Raw genomic sequence first — 16633 nt, forward strand, 5'->3', positions numbered from 1 at the left:
ATTCGAACGGTTTCAATGAGATCCCCCTCATCTATCTAAATTAAAGCAACTACAGACCCAGAGCTATCAAACGTTTCTCATATGATCACCCTTCATTCCTGGAAACATCCTTGTGAATCTCCTCTGAACGCTCTCCAATGCCAGCACATCTTTTCTAAGACGAGGAGCCCAAAACTGTTCATAATACTCAAGGTGAGGCCTCACCAATGTCTTATAAAGCCTCAGTATCACATCTCTGCTCTTGTACTTTAGACCTCTCAAAATGAATGCTAACATTGTATTTGCCTTCCTCACCACTGACTCAACCTGCAAGTTAACCTTTAGGGTATTCTGCACAAGGACTCCCAAGTCCCTTTGCGTCTCAGATTTTTGGATTTTCTCCCTGTTAGAAAATAGTCTGCACATTTATTTCTACTACCAAAGTGCAGGACCACGCATTTTCCAACATTGTATTTCATTTGCACTTACTTGCCCATTCTCCTAATCTGTCTAAGTCCTTCTACAGCCTACCTGTTTCCTCAACACTACCTGCACCTCCACCAATCTTTGTATTATCTGCAAACTTGGCAACAAAACCATCTATTCTATCACCTAAATCATTGATATACAGCATATAAAGAAGCGGTCCCAACACCGACCCTGCGGAACACCACTAGTCAATGGCAGCCAACCAGAAAAGGATCTTTTTATTCCTACTCGTTGCCTCCTACCAATCAGCCAGATGCCCTAACCATGTCAGTAACCATCCTGTAATACACAGGCTCTTAGCTTGGTAAGCAGCCTCATGTGCGGCACCTTGTTAAAGGCCTTCTGAAAGTTGAAATATACAACATCCACTGCATCCCCTTTATCTATCCTACTTCTAATCTCTTCAAAGAATTCCAACAGATTCATCAGGCAAGGAAATCATGCTGACTTTGTCCTATCTTGTCCTGTGTCACAAAGTACTCCATAACCTCATCCTTAACAATTCAACGTCATCCCAACGCTGTGGTCAGGCTAACTGGTCTATAATTTCCTTTCTGCTGCCTTCCTCCTTTCTTAAAGAGTGGAGCGACTTTTGCAGTTTTCCAGTCCTCTGGCACCACGGAAGAGTCCAATGATTTTTGAATGTTAATTATAAATGCCTTCACAATCTCTACCACTAACTTTTTTAGAACCCTAGGGTACAGCTCATCTGGTCCGGTTGACTTACGTACCCTTTCAGCTTTTTGAGCACCTTCTCTCTTGTAATAGTAACTGCACTCACTTCTCTTCCCTCACACCTTCCACTCACTTCTCTTCCTTCAACATCTGGCACACTGCTAGAATCTTCCACAGTGAAGACTGATGCAAAATGCTCATTTAGTTCATCTGACAACTTCTTGTCCCCCATTATTTTTCCAGCCTCATTTTCTAGTAGTCCTATATCCACTCTCATCTTTCTTTTATTTTTTACATACTTGAAAATGCTTTTACTATCCACTTTGATACTGTTTGCTAGTTTGCTTTTGTATTTCATATTTTCCCTCCTAATGATTTGTTTAGTTGCTGTCTGTAGGTTTTTAAAAGCTTCCCAATCCTCTATCTTCCCGCTAATTTTTGCTTTGTTGTATGTCCTTTCTTTTGCTTTTACATTAGCTTTGACTTCCTTTGTCAGCCATGGTTGTACTATTATTGTTAACCAAATTAGACCAGGAAGGAGCATATTTGAGCCAGCTCTTACTTGTCACCTTAGTTGAGTTAATTTTTCATTCAAGGAAATACATTAACTCATGAAGAAATCAATCAGATTTCAGAGAGAACAGAGCTACTAAGACTGTCACATATTCCTCAGTGTCTAGTTCTGTTGAGTTGATGGGGATAAGGCAAAGGTGATCCTTGTGATCAGGTAAATGAGAAGCATCAGACCAAGAAAACAGCATAAGGGGCAACTATCCTAGACTGATCTATCTGAAACCTTTCATGATTCTCAGATGAGACCATTTTGAGGATTATGCTGGCAGATCTTAATACACTTCCTATTTTCTCTCTTCTCTTTTGTTTTGCTCTCCCTCCCTCTCTCCCTCTCTGTTCTTTCATCTTCATTTCAAATGTTCTTTGTTTTTGCCCAATTTCCTCCTCTACTTACTGTGGGTTGATTGTGTAAGCAGATAAGAATAATTGCATTTTCGATTTAAAAGAATCAGCACTGCTGGGTATGTGACTAAAACATATATTTCTGCACACAAGTTAGAAATACTATACAGATTTTAATGCACTTTGTTTGTGTATTTATGAAAAAGCAGAATTTTGATTGTTGTAAGTGCTAAGCTTCTGTCAGTTCTGCATATAGGTTATCTGATAAAATTAGATTAAGATGGGTGTAATCCCCAGAAACTTCAAAATGTGATCACGGTCCAGTCCAAACAATTGAATAGCTACTCAATGTCAATAAACCCAGCCGAAAGACAAAAGGGGTGCTCCAAAAGAAGGTCATTGCAAAGAGAAAGAGGCTTAATGAATGGAGAGCAAGGGTAAATCCATGACATCCTACTGTACAAATCAATGGTCTCTGCAGTCACTGAGGTAAAATTGAAGTGTTGTTTGCAATGCCTGACAAAAATCAGGAATATTTCAGAACAGAATTTCAAACACTGGTGAAAGAGTAAGATGAAATGTTGGTTACTGTTCAGAAATACATAAGAGATGTAGTATAAGGTTTGAAAATATTTTACATACAACATATCTAAGAGTAATTGATGATTACATGGGCTAAAGGATAGTTCAGATTAAGCAAGGAGGCATGAGGATGACCAATGAAGTATGATGTGAAGCTACACACTTTGGATAGGTACATGGATGATAGGGGTATGGAGAGCTTTGGTCCCAGTGCAGGTCAGTAGGAGTAGGCAGTTTAAATGGTTTGGCACACACTAGATGGGCCAAAGGGACTGTTTCTATGACTATGACCCTATGACTTTGGTGCAAGAAATAGGAAAGCAGCATGTATTACTACTGGGTGAAGAATGAATAAAAAGGAAGGGATCATTGCATTCTGGTCCATTCGAAAAAGAATGTAAACATATACATATAACAAGCAATTAGAAAGGGAAACGGTAGATTGCCATTATTGGATGCATGTTCACTTACAAAAGTAAATGTGTTTCATTTGGATTTCCATGCGCAATTTTGCTAATACTTGTCTTGCAGTCAGAATGGTATGATTTCACTGGACTGTCTCCTGGGATGGGAGGGTTGTGCTATGAGGAGAGTTTAAGAAGGTCTGGCTTATAATCACCAATTTTGAATACTGAGGTGATCATATTGAGATAGGAAGATTCTAAAAATAATTGACGGGTTAAAGTTTAGAACAGCTAAATGCATGGCGAAGGAGCAGGTGCAGATGCCACAGATATCTAGATAATTGGATCTCCTTTGTGGCAGAGGCGACCTGTATTAAAAGCACAGGTTGCACAGAAACTTCAGGGGGACCGATATCCTGACAGGGAGGTTTGGAGATTTGCCAGTGCTACTTGAGTTGGTTTAAAATAGATAGGTGGGGGTAATAGGGAGGGCGATCAGACTCAAAATGATAGTGTAGCAGAAGAGAAAAGCATATGTAGTAAAGGGAGCTGGCATGATTAGTGGGCACAGTGGCCAGAGGATAAGATGGCTTGTAGGATTTACTGTATTTATTTTAATGCAAGGCAGGTTGCTGGAAAGAGAGATGAGCTGAAAGCACGCATCAGTGCATGGGATTATAATATTGTGGCAATTATGGAAATGTGTCTGAGGGGAAGTCAGGAATGACAACTCCATATTGCTGGGTACTATACTTTCGGATATAACAGGAAGTTTCTAAAAGGGAGGAGATTCTATACTCATGATCTGCAGACCAGGGAGAGCACTACAGCAGTATTCAGGGAGGATTTCCTGGAGGAATCAGCAAATAAAGTTATGTGGTTAGAATTTAGAAATGACAAAGGAACAATCTCTTTGATGGGGTTTCACTATAGGCCTCCAAACAGTAGGCAGGATTTGAAGGAACAAATACGTAGGGGAATTGCAGTAGGATGTAAAAGCAATATGGTTGTAGTAGTGGGTGATTTTAACTTTCCTAATATTGACTGGGATTGCCTTAGTGTAGGGTCAAAATGGGGTGGACTTTGTTAAATGTATCCAGAGATGGCTTTTAAAGTAGTATGTTGAGAGTTTCACTACAGAGGGAGCTGTACCTGACCCCGTTTTAGGGTATAAGGATGATGGAAGTGTCTGTGGAGAAACTTACTGCGAACGGTGACTGCAATTCCTTAAGTTTTAAGGTATTCATGGAAATGAATAAATGTGAATCTGGAGTTAAGTTGTCAATTGGAGAAGGGCTGCGTTCGAAAGTACAAAACAGGACCTGATAAACATAGTTTAGGAGAAGCTGCTAGTGGGAAAAGCCAACATCCAATAAATGGGATGCACTAAGGAGCAAAATTTCATGAGTTCAGCATCTGCATGTTCCTGTAAGGGTAACAAGCCTTTGGTCAACAAAAGAAATTGAGAGTTTGATCGAGAAAAGGAAAGCATTTGTGAAGTAAAAAAAAGTTATCAAGTAAATTCTTTGAGGTTTATATAGGCGAGATCTTAAGAAAGCAGTTAGGGGAGCAAAAAGGGGGTTCATAAAATGGCAATGGCCAACAGAAATAAATAAAATTTCAGATCTTTTCTTAAAGCACTTGAAGTAAGAGGGAACTAGGGATTGCTCTCACCACAACACAGAAGACGAAGTGGTGATCTTATAGAGACTGATAAAATTAAGAGGGCATAGTGTGTCTAGATAGCAACAGTTCTTTTTCCAAGGGTAGAGGATTCCAAAACTAAGGGATGTAGTTTTAATTTGACAGAGGAAATATTTTAAAAAAGAACTGCAGAGGGTGGTGTGAAAGGGAATAAACTTTCAGAGGAGGTGGTAAAAGTGAGTACAATTTTTCAAAATGCATTTGGGCAGCTTCACGGATAGAAAGGGAGGAGAGAGGGATATGGCCAAATGCAGGAAAGGGGATTAGCATAAATGCAGAAAAATAAGGGCCTTCTTTTGTGCTGTATGACAATATGACTCCAGGTGCTAAGAGATAATTTACACTGGAGAGCCTACAACTAGATGGTATGTTCCAGGAATACGGTGTCAGCTATTCAGAGCTGAGATGAAAAGAAATTACCTTCTGCAGAGGGTTGTAAAACTTTGAAATTATTTACTGTAACAGGGCTGTGGTTGTTTAATCCTTAAATATAGTTCGGCTGCTATCAATACGATTTTGCACATTAGGAGAATCAGAGGAAATGTAGATCAGACATGAAAATATACTTGAGGCATATGATAAGCCCTGCTTTTATGAATGTCAAAGCTGGTTTGCGTTTTTTGAAGAGGTGACAAAAGTAATTAATTGATGAAGGCAGGAATGTGGATATAATCGATGTCTACATCGATTTCAGTAAGGTGTTTGACTAGGACTCTCATAGGAACCTCATCCAGAAGATTAAGATACATGAAACCTATGGTGAATTGAACATTTGGGTCCAGAATGGGCTTGCCCATAGAAAACTAGAGGGTCACTGTTGATGGAACTTGCACTATCTGGATGTGCAGGACTAGTGGTGTTCCGCAGGGACCTGTACTGGGATTTCTGCTGTCTGTGATATACTGTGTATAAATGAAAATATAGATCGTTAGGTTAGTAAGTTTGTAGATGATAAAATGTTTAGTGGTGTTCTGGATAGTGCAGAGGATTGTCAAATATACAGTACAGATCAATTGCAGATATGGGCAGAGAAATGCCGATGTACACACTGTAGTTTAATCTGGCCAAACGTGAGATACTGCACTTTGGGAGATCAAATGCAAAGGGACAACACCCTTATTGGCTGAACCCTTAACAGTGTTGATGTGTAGAAGGATCCTGGAGTCCAAGCCCATAGCTTCCAGAAAGTGGTTGCTCAAGTCAATAACGACTTATGCCACACTTACCTTTATAAGACAAAGCAGTGAGTTAAAGATTCAGCATGTTATGTTGCAGCTTTATGAACCACTGGTGAGGCTGTATCTGGAGAATTGCATTTAAATCTAGCTGTCCCATTATAGGAAAGAATTGAAGGCTTTAGAGAGGGTGCAGAAGAGGTTTACCAGGATGCTGGATTTGTTATAAGGAGAGGTTATACAAACTTGGGTTGTTTTCTCTGGAACGTTGGAGGTCGACTGGAGGCCTGATAGAGGTTTATAAGATTATCAGAGGCATAGATAGACAGCTGGTATCTTTTTCCAAAGGTAGAATTGTCTAATTTTAGAAGGCATGCATTTAATGTGAGAAGGGTAAGTTCAAAGGAGGTATGAGGTGCAAGTGTTTTTTTTACACAGAGAGTGGTGGGTGCCTGGAACTCCTGTGTGAGTTCTGTGAGGGGTGGTGGAGGAGGCATTTAAGAGGTTCTTAGATAGGCAGGCACATGAATATGCAGGGAATGGAGGAATATGGACATTGTGTAAAGAGGAGGGATTAATTTAGTTAGGCACTCAATTACTAGATGAATTCATTTGGCACAGCATCATGATCTGAAGGGCCCGTCCCTGTGCTGTTTAGTTCCATGTTCTACGACAGTTCATCTGTGCATTCTGGACTGGGTTACACAGGTGCTGCTGAATTACACATCCATTTTTTTCTACAATATATAGTTTCCAATGGTGGATTTTACAGGGTATGTCATACTGGTTCAATGGCAGGATCTATTATGTTGTTAAGAGAATGCTTTCACTTAAAACATGCAGATAGATGTTACTGAGTGCCAAGAATTCTGACTGATGTCTAATGATATTCAATAATGCCTTCTATAAACTCTCTTTTAACCTCCTATGGTGCACTTATTGGCATTACACAATGATGCACTCTCCAGACTATTTTCATACTCATGCTGTTTGTCATTTTCACAAGCTTAGCTTTAGGATACCTGCTGACTAACTTAAGCTTTTTAAACATTGATGTCAACCTTCCTGATAAATATGAACATCTTTAATCTCATCAGTCTGGTTTTGGTAATCAGTTTCTTGTGACTTTAGCATGATTGGTTCTGTCAGAGATCTACCTGATCCTTATTACTTCTTTGCACAAGATGTCAAGTTACTCTCTGAAAATCTCCACATCAAGATGTTGAAAATCACAAATGGATGTCTCAAGTTTATTTTTGCTGTGGAAAGAGATTCCATGTAATTGTCACTTAAAAAAATCAATATAAGTTGCATGTTGTTGAAGTTTACTCAGGATATTATATAATAAAAATCAACCACAGCAAATAATTACTGTACATCAACATACATCAAAAACTGTGTTTTCAATGCACTCGCATAGCAGCCAAGTACTGGATGATGTGCTATAAACCAGATTATCAGCAGTTTGAGCATCAGCTCAAATGCCATGTATAAATTTGCCAATGACACAACCATTGTTGGCAGAATTTCAGATGGTGACAAGGAGGCATACTGGAGTGAGACAGATGAGCTTGTTGAGTGGTGTGCAACCTTTCAGTGAACGTCGGTAAGATCAAGGAATTGATCGTAGGCTTTAGGAAGGGGAAGTCGAGGGAACACACACTAGTCCTCATTGAGGGATCAGCAGTGGAAAGGATGAACAGTTTCAAGTTCCTAGGTGTCAACATCTCTGAAGATCTGTACCGGGTCCAACATAACGATGCAATTACAAAGGCAGTACAACAGCGGCTGTATTTCATTAAGAGTTTGCAGAAACCTGGTATGTCACAAAGACTCTCGCAAATTTCTACTGATGTGTGTGAATGGACAATGAGCAGTAACTCACATTTTTCTTGCTTTCTTTTTGCACTACTTAATTAATTTTTATATATATTTCTCACTGCAATTTATAGTTTATTTTATTATTATGTATTGCAATATATTGCCACCACACAGCAACAGATTTCATGACTTACAGCAGTGATACTTAGCCTGATTCTGGTTTTTATGCCATGTATTAATCTGATTTTTGTTACTTTGCCTAATACAATTATTGGTACGGGTAAAAATCTATAAACAAGCCATCAAAAAATTAATATGAAATACACTTACTCATTGAACACCAAATCTGGTGCAAAGTAAAGCATTGTGCCATTGGTGTGTTTGTACGATCTCCAACTAAGGCTAAACGTCATTAAACACATCCAAGAGTACCGGAGCAGAGTCATTTGGTCATCAAGTGCCATGACACGGAATCCTGAAAAACACAATACGACAGCCATAAAAGATTGCTTGAACTGTACTCGCTGTACTTTCATATTTTTTTGGACCGAATATTTAGATTCAACTTAACGTTCCCATTTAACCTCATGCCCACCACTGTACTCGATACTGTCAGGACTGTCAAATGAATCTTCAACAAGCAAATGAAGGCTGGATTATGATTTCCTGTTGCAGAAGGAACACTCGGGTGTAGGAGTTCCTGGGGAATGTCAAACATGTTTTGCTTTACTCCGGCTTCTACCTTCTGATGTATGACAGTTTAGTGGTTAAGTTACTGAACTAGAAACCATCAGCCTAGAGATACGAGTTTGAATTCCACCATGGCAGCTGGATAACTTAAATTTAATTAATCAAATAAATCTTGAAATTTAAAAATACTGGTAGCAAAACTGGTTACCATGGAAAAATCAAAATGTGATAAAACCCATTTGATCAATAATGTCGTTTATCGACAGAAATATACCATCTGTACCCATCAATGTGATAGATTCCTAACTGTATCGTTAGGGAATGAGTGATGGGCAACAATTACCAGAGTTATTGACAAAATAAGTAAACAAGTAAGTATAAATAAGTAAGTGAAATAAAATTACTTCTGTGCATTGTGATCAATTAATTTGCAGGCATGTTGATAACACAATTTCAAAGTCACAATTTAAAAAGAATCAAACATTAAATTTGACGTATTTGTGGTTAAATACAACAGAAAGAAAAGAAGAATGGAATCCAAATGGTGAAAGTTTGCTTTTTGTTTAAATGATACTTTAATGGAAAAGATACTGGTAGTTATATTGGTCTGCAGGGAGGTACCTCTCCCTACCAGCGGGAGGCAGAAGCCCATTAATTAAATAATAATGTTGCTCGGGGTACTTAATGAGATTTGGTACTAAAGGCATGCTAATACAGTGGTTGAACAGACTTGATCATAATTTCTGGTGCTTTGTGTAAGGGTTTTGCATGCTCACCCTGAGAATAAGTGTATTAAAATTCAGAGGAGATTCTCTGGATGGCTTTTGGTTTTCACACACATCTGATGTCAGTGCTGGTGGTAACTACTTGTTGGAAATTAATGTTCATGTACACTGATAGTTGAAGAATCGGGGTGAATTTGTAAAAATAAAAGAGGAAATACACGGAGGAAGGAGATTTACAGTCAGAGACATACAGCACAAAAAATGGCCCTTCAGTGCACAAGTCCTCACTGACCATTTGCACTGTCCCTACAGTAATACTTTTTTTTCTCACCATGATTTTATCAAATCCAACCACAGACTCTACCTGTCAAAGTTCAAATTTCAAAGTATGTTTGTTATCAAAGTATGTATACATTATACAACCTTGAGAGTTGTCTTCTTACAGGGAGCCACAAAACAAGAAACCCAAAATAACCCATAAAAAAAAGACCAACAAACACCTATGCTCTGATGGCAATGCAAAGTGCCCAATTAGCCTATCAAATCACAAATACTTGGCATGTGAGAGGAAACTGGAGTTCCGGGGAGAGAACCAGAGTAGAGTGTGCACACATCACACAGGTCAGGACTGAACCCTGGGTTTGGCACTCAGGAGCCTCAGCTCCATTGTGCCACCCCGAGTTTATGCGGTTTATGAGATTGCCCTGAGAATGTGATAGACTTGATGTTGAATGGCGACCAAGGTATAAAGACATCCTCTTCATTCAGATTCTGATGCAAAAACTATGTCTCTTCCTCCCACTGTCTTTTCAAGCACATTCCATCCCATTATTACACAATCCGTCCCACAGTTATTCACCCTTCCACTTAACACACATCTTCCCCTTAATGCATTAACTGATCTCTTGCTGGCACAGTCAAAGTAGCACAGGATCATAGAGTTGTGCAGCACAGTAACAGACCTTTCGGCCCATCACATCTATGCTGACCATACTGCCTGTAGATACAAATCCAAGATGGCTGCAGCTAATCCCATACCCCACCATGTGTTGTTCATTCCAGCAGCTGTCCAGCTACCTCTTCAATGCTGTTGCTGTTCCTGCCCTCACCACCTCATCTGGCAACTCATTCCAGTCACCAACTACTCTTTGTGTGACGAATTTATCCCTTTGATCCCTTTAAACTTCCTCCCTCTCACCTTAAACGCATGTCCTTTAATTTTAGACCACTGCCCCCCCCGCCATCAATATAGAAAACAAGCTATTTGTACCTCCCATAATTTTATATACCTCTAACTTGTCATTTCAGCTTCCTTCACTCCACAGAAAATAGACCCAGCCTATTCAATCTCCAGGCCTCTAGTTGCTGGATTGGCTCCATGGTAGGTGTTGGTTGAGGGCTGTTTCTCACAATGGAGCCTGTGTCTAGTGATGCATCACAGGGGTGCTGGGACTTCCCTTGTTTGTAACTTTTATAAACAATTTGGACATGAGTGTACAAGGAACGGTTTGTAAGTCTGCGGGTGATACTAAAATAGATAGTCTTGCAGATGGTGTAGAAGGTTATGGGGGATCTTGATCAGCTAAATAGTGTGGGCTGAGGATGGTAAGTGGCTGTGAATCTAGATTAGGGGTTCCTCACCAGGGGTCTACAGACCCCTTGATTAATGGCATTGGTCCATGGCATACAAGAGGTTGGGGACCTCTGATCTAGATAAATGTGAGGTGTTGCATTTCAGGAGGATTTATACACTGTATGGTCAGATCCTGGGGAGAATTATGGAACAGAACAACCTAAAGATGCCAGAACATAGATCACTGAGAGCAGCATCACAGGGTGGTGAAAATGGCATTTGAAACATTGACCTTCACCAGCCAGGGCACTGAGTGTAGGAGTTGGGAAGTTATGTTGTATTTATATAAGATGTTGGAGTATTGTGTACAGTTCTGGAGTCTTGATCACCTGTTATAGAAGAGATATTATTAAACTAGAAAGAGTACAGCAAAAGATGTGTCAGGATATTGCCTGGATTTGGAGGCCTGAAAACAAGGAAAGGTTGCATGGACTAGGACTTTCCTTACACCCACCCCCACCCCCAGAACATAGGAAATTGAGGGGTGACATGATAAGGGTATGTAAGATGAAGAGCGGTATAGACAGGGTGAAAACACATAGTCTGTTTCCCTGGGGCGGGGGGGGGGCACTAAAAACAAGAGCTACGTATTTAAGATTAAAGGTGAGAGACTTAAAAGAGACATCGGGGCAGCATCTCCACAAAAAGCGTGGTGCATATTTGAAATAAGCTGCAAAAATAGAGGTTGACACAGACACATTAGCAACATTTAAAAGCCACCCAGATAAGAACATGGATAGGAGAGGCTTAGAGGGTTATCGGCCAAACACAAGCAGATGGGACGAGCTCGTTGGGCAACAGAGTGAACATGAGGGCCTGTTTTTATGCTTAATGACTCTTCCACTCCAATCCAGGCAAGATCTTTGTGAATCTTTTCTGTACCTTCTCTTGCTTAATCACATCTTTCTTGTAGCGTGGTGATCAGGTGGCAGCCTAACTAATGTATGTACAATTTCTGTATAATGTGATGTCCCAACTCTTCTACTTAATGCCCTGACCAATTAAGTCAAGCATGCCGTACATCTTCACCACCCAGTATACCTGTGTTGCCAATCTCAAGTAACCACATAGTTGTACCCCAAAGGCTTTCTGTTGCAGAATATTTCCCTGGATCAGGTCATAACCATGCATTTCCTGGCCTTGTTTCCAAAATACATCACTTCACACCTATCTGTCTTAAATTCCATCTGCCAATCTCAAAATTAGAATCAGTTTGAATACCACTGGCATATGTTGTGAAATATGTTGTTTTGCAGCAGAAGGGCATTGCAATACAGAATAATAAAAAACTATAAATTGCAATCAGAATTATGTTTGAAAGAATAAATAAGTAGTACATAAAGAGAGCAAAAACATTGAGGTAGTATTCTTGGGTTCATTGTTCATTCAGAAATCTGATGGCAGAGGGGAAGAAGCTGTTACTAAGGTGTTGACTGTGTGTCTTCAGTCTCCTGTATGTCCTCCCTGATGGTAGGAATGAGAAGAGGGCATGGTGTGGGTGATGGGGGTCCTTAATGATGGATGCCGCCTTTGAGTCATCGCCTTTTGAAGATGTCCTCGATGCTGCGGAGGCTAGAGCCCATGATGGAATTGGCTGAATTCGCAACTTTCTGCAGCTTTTTCCGATTCTGTGCAGGGGCTGTTCCATACCAAATAGTAATGCCAGCCGTTAGAATGCCCTCCACGGTACATCTGCAGAAATTTGCGAGAACCTTAGGTGTCTTACTAAGTCTCTGCAAACTCCTGAGAAAACATAGATGCTGTCCTGCCTTCTTTGTAATAGTATCAATATGTTGGACCCAGGATAGATCTTCAGAGGTGCTGGCACCCAGGAACTTCAAACTGTTCACCTCTTCCAATGCTGATCCCTTGATGAAGATTCTTGTGTGTTCCCTTGACTTCCCCTTCCTGAAGTTCACAATCAACTCCTTGACCTTTCTGATGATGAGTGCAAGGTTGCACTTCTCTCAACCAGCTGATCTATCTCACTCCAGACAACCTCCTCATTAACATCTGAAATTCTGCCAACAATAGCTGTGTCATCAGCAAATTTACAAATGGTGTTTAATCTAGGCTTAGCCACACAGTCATGGGTGAAGAGAGCAGACAGGTGGGCTAGGCACGATTCTTGAGGAGCGCCAGTGTTGATTCTCAGAAAGGAGGAGATATTATTTCCGAACCACACCGACTGTGGTCCCCCGATGAGCAAGTCAAGGATCCAGTTGCAGAGGAGGTACAGAGGCCCAAGTTTTGGAGCTGTTGATTAGTACTGAGGGTATGATGGTGTTGAACATTGAGTTGTAATCCGCAAACGGCAGCCTCGCATAGGTATTGCTGTTGTTCAGGTGATCCAAAGCCGAATGGAGAGCCAGTGAGATTGCACTGTGGCGAAAGGCAAACTTCAGTGGGTTCAGGTCCTTGCTTAGGCAGGAGTTGATTATGGCCATGACCAACTACCCAAAGCACCTCATCACAGTAGATGTTAGTGCATATGAGAGAGGAGGAGAAGATGGTGGCACGACGCAGCACGCGTAGCCCCTCCGGTGAAATGATATCGTATTTGTAAGTAGGATGCCATGCACAGTTCTGATTTGATGCAGACAGCCGTGAGAGCACAGAGGAACATCTGGATTAACTTCTGAAATGCCCGGTTCGCTGCCGCTGCTACTGTGTGATCGAGAATCTCCGGAGGGAAGGTCCCAAATCCACGGCTTTGCCTGCTGCTGGTGACCGGGGCTGGGGTCGAAGCGTTCGGCAGAGATGGTGCTCGGTGTCAGAGGGCTGGTCAGAGCTCGAAGTTTTCCGATGACTCAGAGTCAGACTGTGGTCGGGTACGGCAGGGAGAGTTCTCTTCCTTCTCCCGTTTGCGTGAAATATAGGACTTTCGAGAGACTTTGAACTTTTTGCTGTGCCTACGGCCTCTTCATCAAATTACAGTATTGTTTGCACTGTTGTAACTATATGTTATAATTATGTGGTTTTTGTCAGTTTTTCAGTTTTGGTCTGTCCTGTGTTTCTGTGATATCACACCGGAGGAATATTGTATCATTTCTTTTTTTTATATATATATCATTTTTATTGAATTTTCAAAAAGAATACATGAAAAGATAAAATCTACCCCCCCTCCCCTTAACCCTCCCCCCCCCATATATATAGTCTACCTAAAAGAAAGAAAGAGAAAAAAAAAAGAAGAGCCGCCTGGGTATTGGAAGGTTTCCACATGCTCCATGGGATTCAAAATAAATTTGGTATAATTATTCGTTATTTTCCCCAAGTAACCAAATTTTTTGACGGAGCACTTAAATATGACATCCTATCTTTTGTAAATAAGGGCGCCAAATATTCAAGAATGTTAGATAATTATCTCTTAAATTATAAGTAATTTTTTCAAGTGGAATAGAACTAGCCATTTCATTATTCCAACGATCCATACTTAAATACGAATCAGATTTCCAAGTAACTGCTATAGTCTTCTTAGCTACTGCCAATGCAATTTTTATAAATTCTTTATAAAAATTGTATCATTTCTTAATGCATGCATTACTAAATGACAATAAAAGAGGACTGTGTGTCCTCATAATCTAATCTAATCTAATATGGGTGATAGACATTAAAGCAACTCACCCTGCTCTTCTTGGGTACTCGCCCTTTTGAAACAGATAGGAACTCTGACTGTAGCAGTGAGAGACTGAAGATGTCCTTGAAAACTCCCACCAGTTGGTTAGCACAGGTTTTCAGTGCCCTACCAGACACACCATCAGTGCCTGACACCTTGCGAGGGTTCACCCTCTTGAAAGATGTTCTGACGTCAGCATCCGAGACACAGATCACAGATGCTTCAAGGATTCACACAGGTGTAGTTTTATTCTCCCTTTCAAAGTGTGGATTAAAGACGTTGAGTCCACCTGGGGGTCAAGCATCACAGCCATTCTTGATGTTAATTTTGCCTTGTAGGAAGTAATAGGCTGCAAACCCCATCAGAGCTGATGTACATCCGATCCAGTCTCTTATCTTCTGGCATATTCATTCAGATTCAAAGGAGAATCCCTAAGTATTGTCCAGTCCATCAACTCCAAGCAGTCCGGTAAGCACCCCTCTGTCTCAATTGACCATACCTTCTTGATCCTCACCACTGCACTGGACTGGGCATTCTTTGGCCCACTATAGCAGTGGTCCTACAATATTCTTCACTGTCCACTTTTCCTCCAACTGTAGTGTCATCTGCAAACTTGCTCATGAGGCCAATTGCACTCTCATCTAATCCTTAATATAGATGACAAATATGGGATCCAAAAGCAATCTCTGCAGCACTCCTCTGGTCATATGCCTCCAATCTAAAAAACAAAATACCACCAAGCCTCGTTTGTATCTAAATGGCTCACTCATTCTGGATCCCATGTGATCTAATCTTCCAGAGAGGCCTACAATGCAGGACCTTGACAAAGTTCAAGTTAACTTTATCATCAAAGTGTATATATATCACCATATACCACCCTGAGATTCATTTTCTTGTGAGCATTCACTGTAAGTATAAGAAACACAACAGGATCTCGGAAAAACCACACAAAACATGATGGACAAACAACTAATGTGCAAAAGGCACCAAACTGTGCAAATACTAAAAGAGAGAAAACAAAAGAAATGTAAATAATAATAAATAAATAAGCAATAAGTATCAAAAACGTGTGATGAAGAGTCCTTGAATGTGAGTCCAGAGTTTGTGGAAACACTTCAGTGATGGGGCGAGTGAAGTTGAGTGAAGTTATCCCTTTGTAAATCCAGGTAGACAACATCCACTGCTCTATCCTGGTCAATCTTCTTGGTCAGCTCTCAAAAAGTTCAAACAACCCAGTAATCCAGAAGGGAAATCAGTGCAAGTGCTGAAATAAAACAGAAATACAAAGTCGGCAAGGTCACTCTGATGAAAGGCCACTGATCTGAAATACTGCTCCTATGTTCTATTTTAACTTCATCAGAAAACAGGACTTGTTTCAAAATGCATTAGGCTTGTTTAGATGTTCCTTTGAACCTTTTGAATAGAACTTTTTGGCCGCAATGAGCAAAAGTATGTTTGGAGAAAAGAAGGGTGCAGAACTTCATGAAAAGAACACCTCTCCAACTGTTAAGCACGGGGGTGGATCGATCATGCTTTGGGCTTGTGTTGCAGCCAGTAGCTTGGAGAACATTTACTGGTAGAAGGAAGAATGAATTCAATGAAATACCAGCAAATTCTAGAAGCAAACATCACACCATCTGTAAAAAAGTCGAAGATGAAAAGAGGATGGCTTCTACAACAGGATAATGAACCGAAACACACCTCAAAATCCACAATGAACTACCTGAATAGGCACAAGCTGAAGGTTTTGCCATGGCCCTCATAGTCCCCTGACCTAAACATCATTGAGAATCTGTGGATAGACCTCAAAAGAGCAGTGCATGCAAGACAACCGAAGAATCTCACAGAACTAGAAGCTTTTTGCAAGGAAGAATGGGCGAAAATCCCCCAAACAAGATCTGAAAGACTCTTAGCTGGCGACAAAAAGCGTATACACACTGTGATACTTGCCACAGGGGGGTGTTACTAAGTACTGCCATGCAGGGTGCCCAAACTTTTGCTTCCGGCCCTTTTCCTTTTTTGTTATTCTGAGACTGTAAAAGATGGAAATAAATAAGTTTTCTTGCTTAAAGAATTAAAGAAATGTGTCATCTTTAACTTTATGCCTTTTGGAAATCAGTTCATCTTTTACTCGCTTAGCTAGTCACAGTAACAGAAATTTTGACCAGGGGCGCCCAAACTTTTGCATGCCACTGCAGTGTTGGGCCTACTGCACCTCATGCTGC

At 40.6% G+C, this 16633-nt stretch overlaps 1 protein-coding gene across 2 annotated transcripts in view; it reads right to left on the reverse strand.

Moving 5' to 3' along the window:
• Positions 1–16633, reverse strand: part of nr3c2 (nuclear receptor subfamily 3, group C, member 2) — a 374510-nt gene that overhangs the window by 67567 nt on the left and 290310 nt on the right. For both annotated transcript variants that reach the window (XM_063046454.1, XM_063046453.1), the window contains exon 6: positions 8075–8219. In XM_063046454.1, coding sequence (XP_062902524.1) covers positions 8075–8219 — 145 coding nt within the window. The remainder of the gene's footprint in view (positions 1–8074; positions 8220–16633) is intronic.

The sequence above is a fragment of the Mobula hypostoma genome, chromosome 4, assembly GCF_963921235.1.
Source record: "Mobula hypostoma chromosome 4, sMobHyp1.1, whole genome shotgun sequence".
NCBI lineage: Eukaryota > Metazoa > Chordata > Chondrichthyes > Myliobatiformes > Myliobatidae > Mobula > Mobula hypostoma.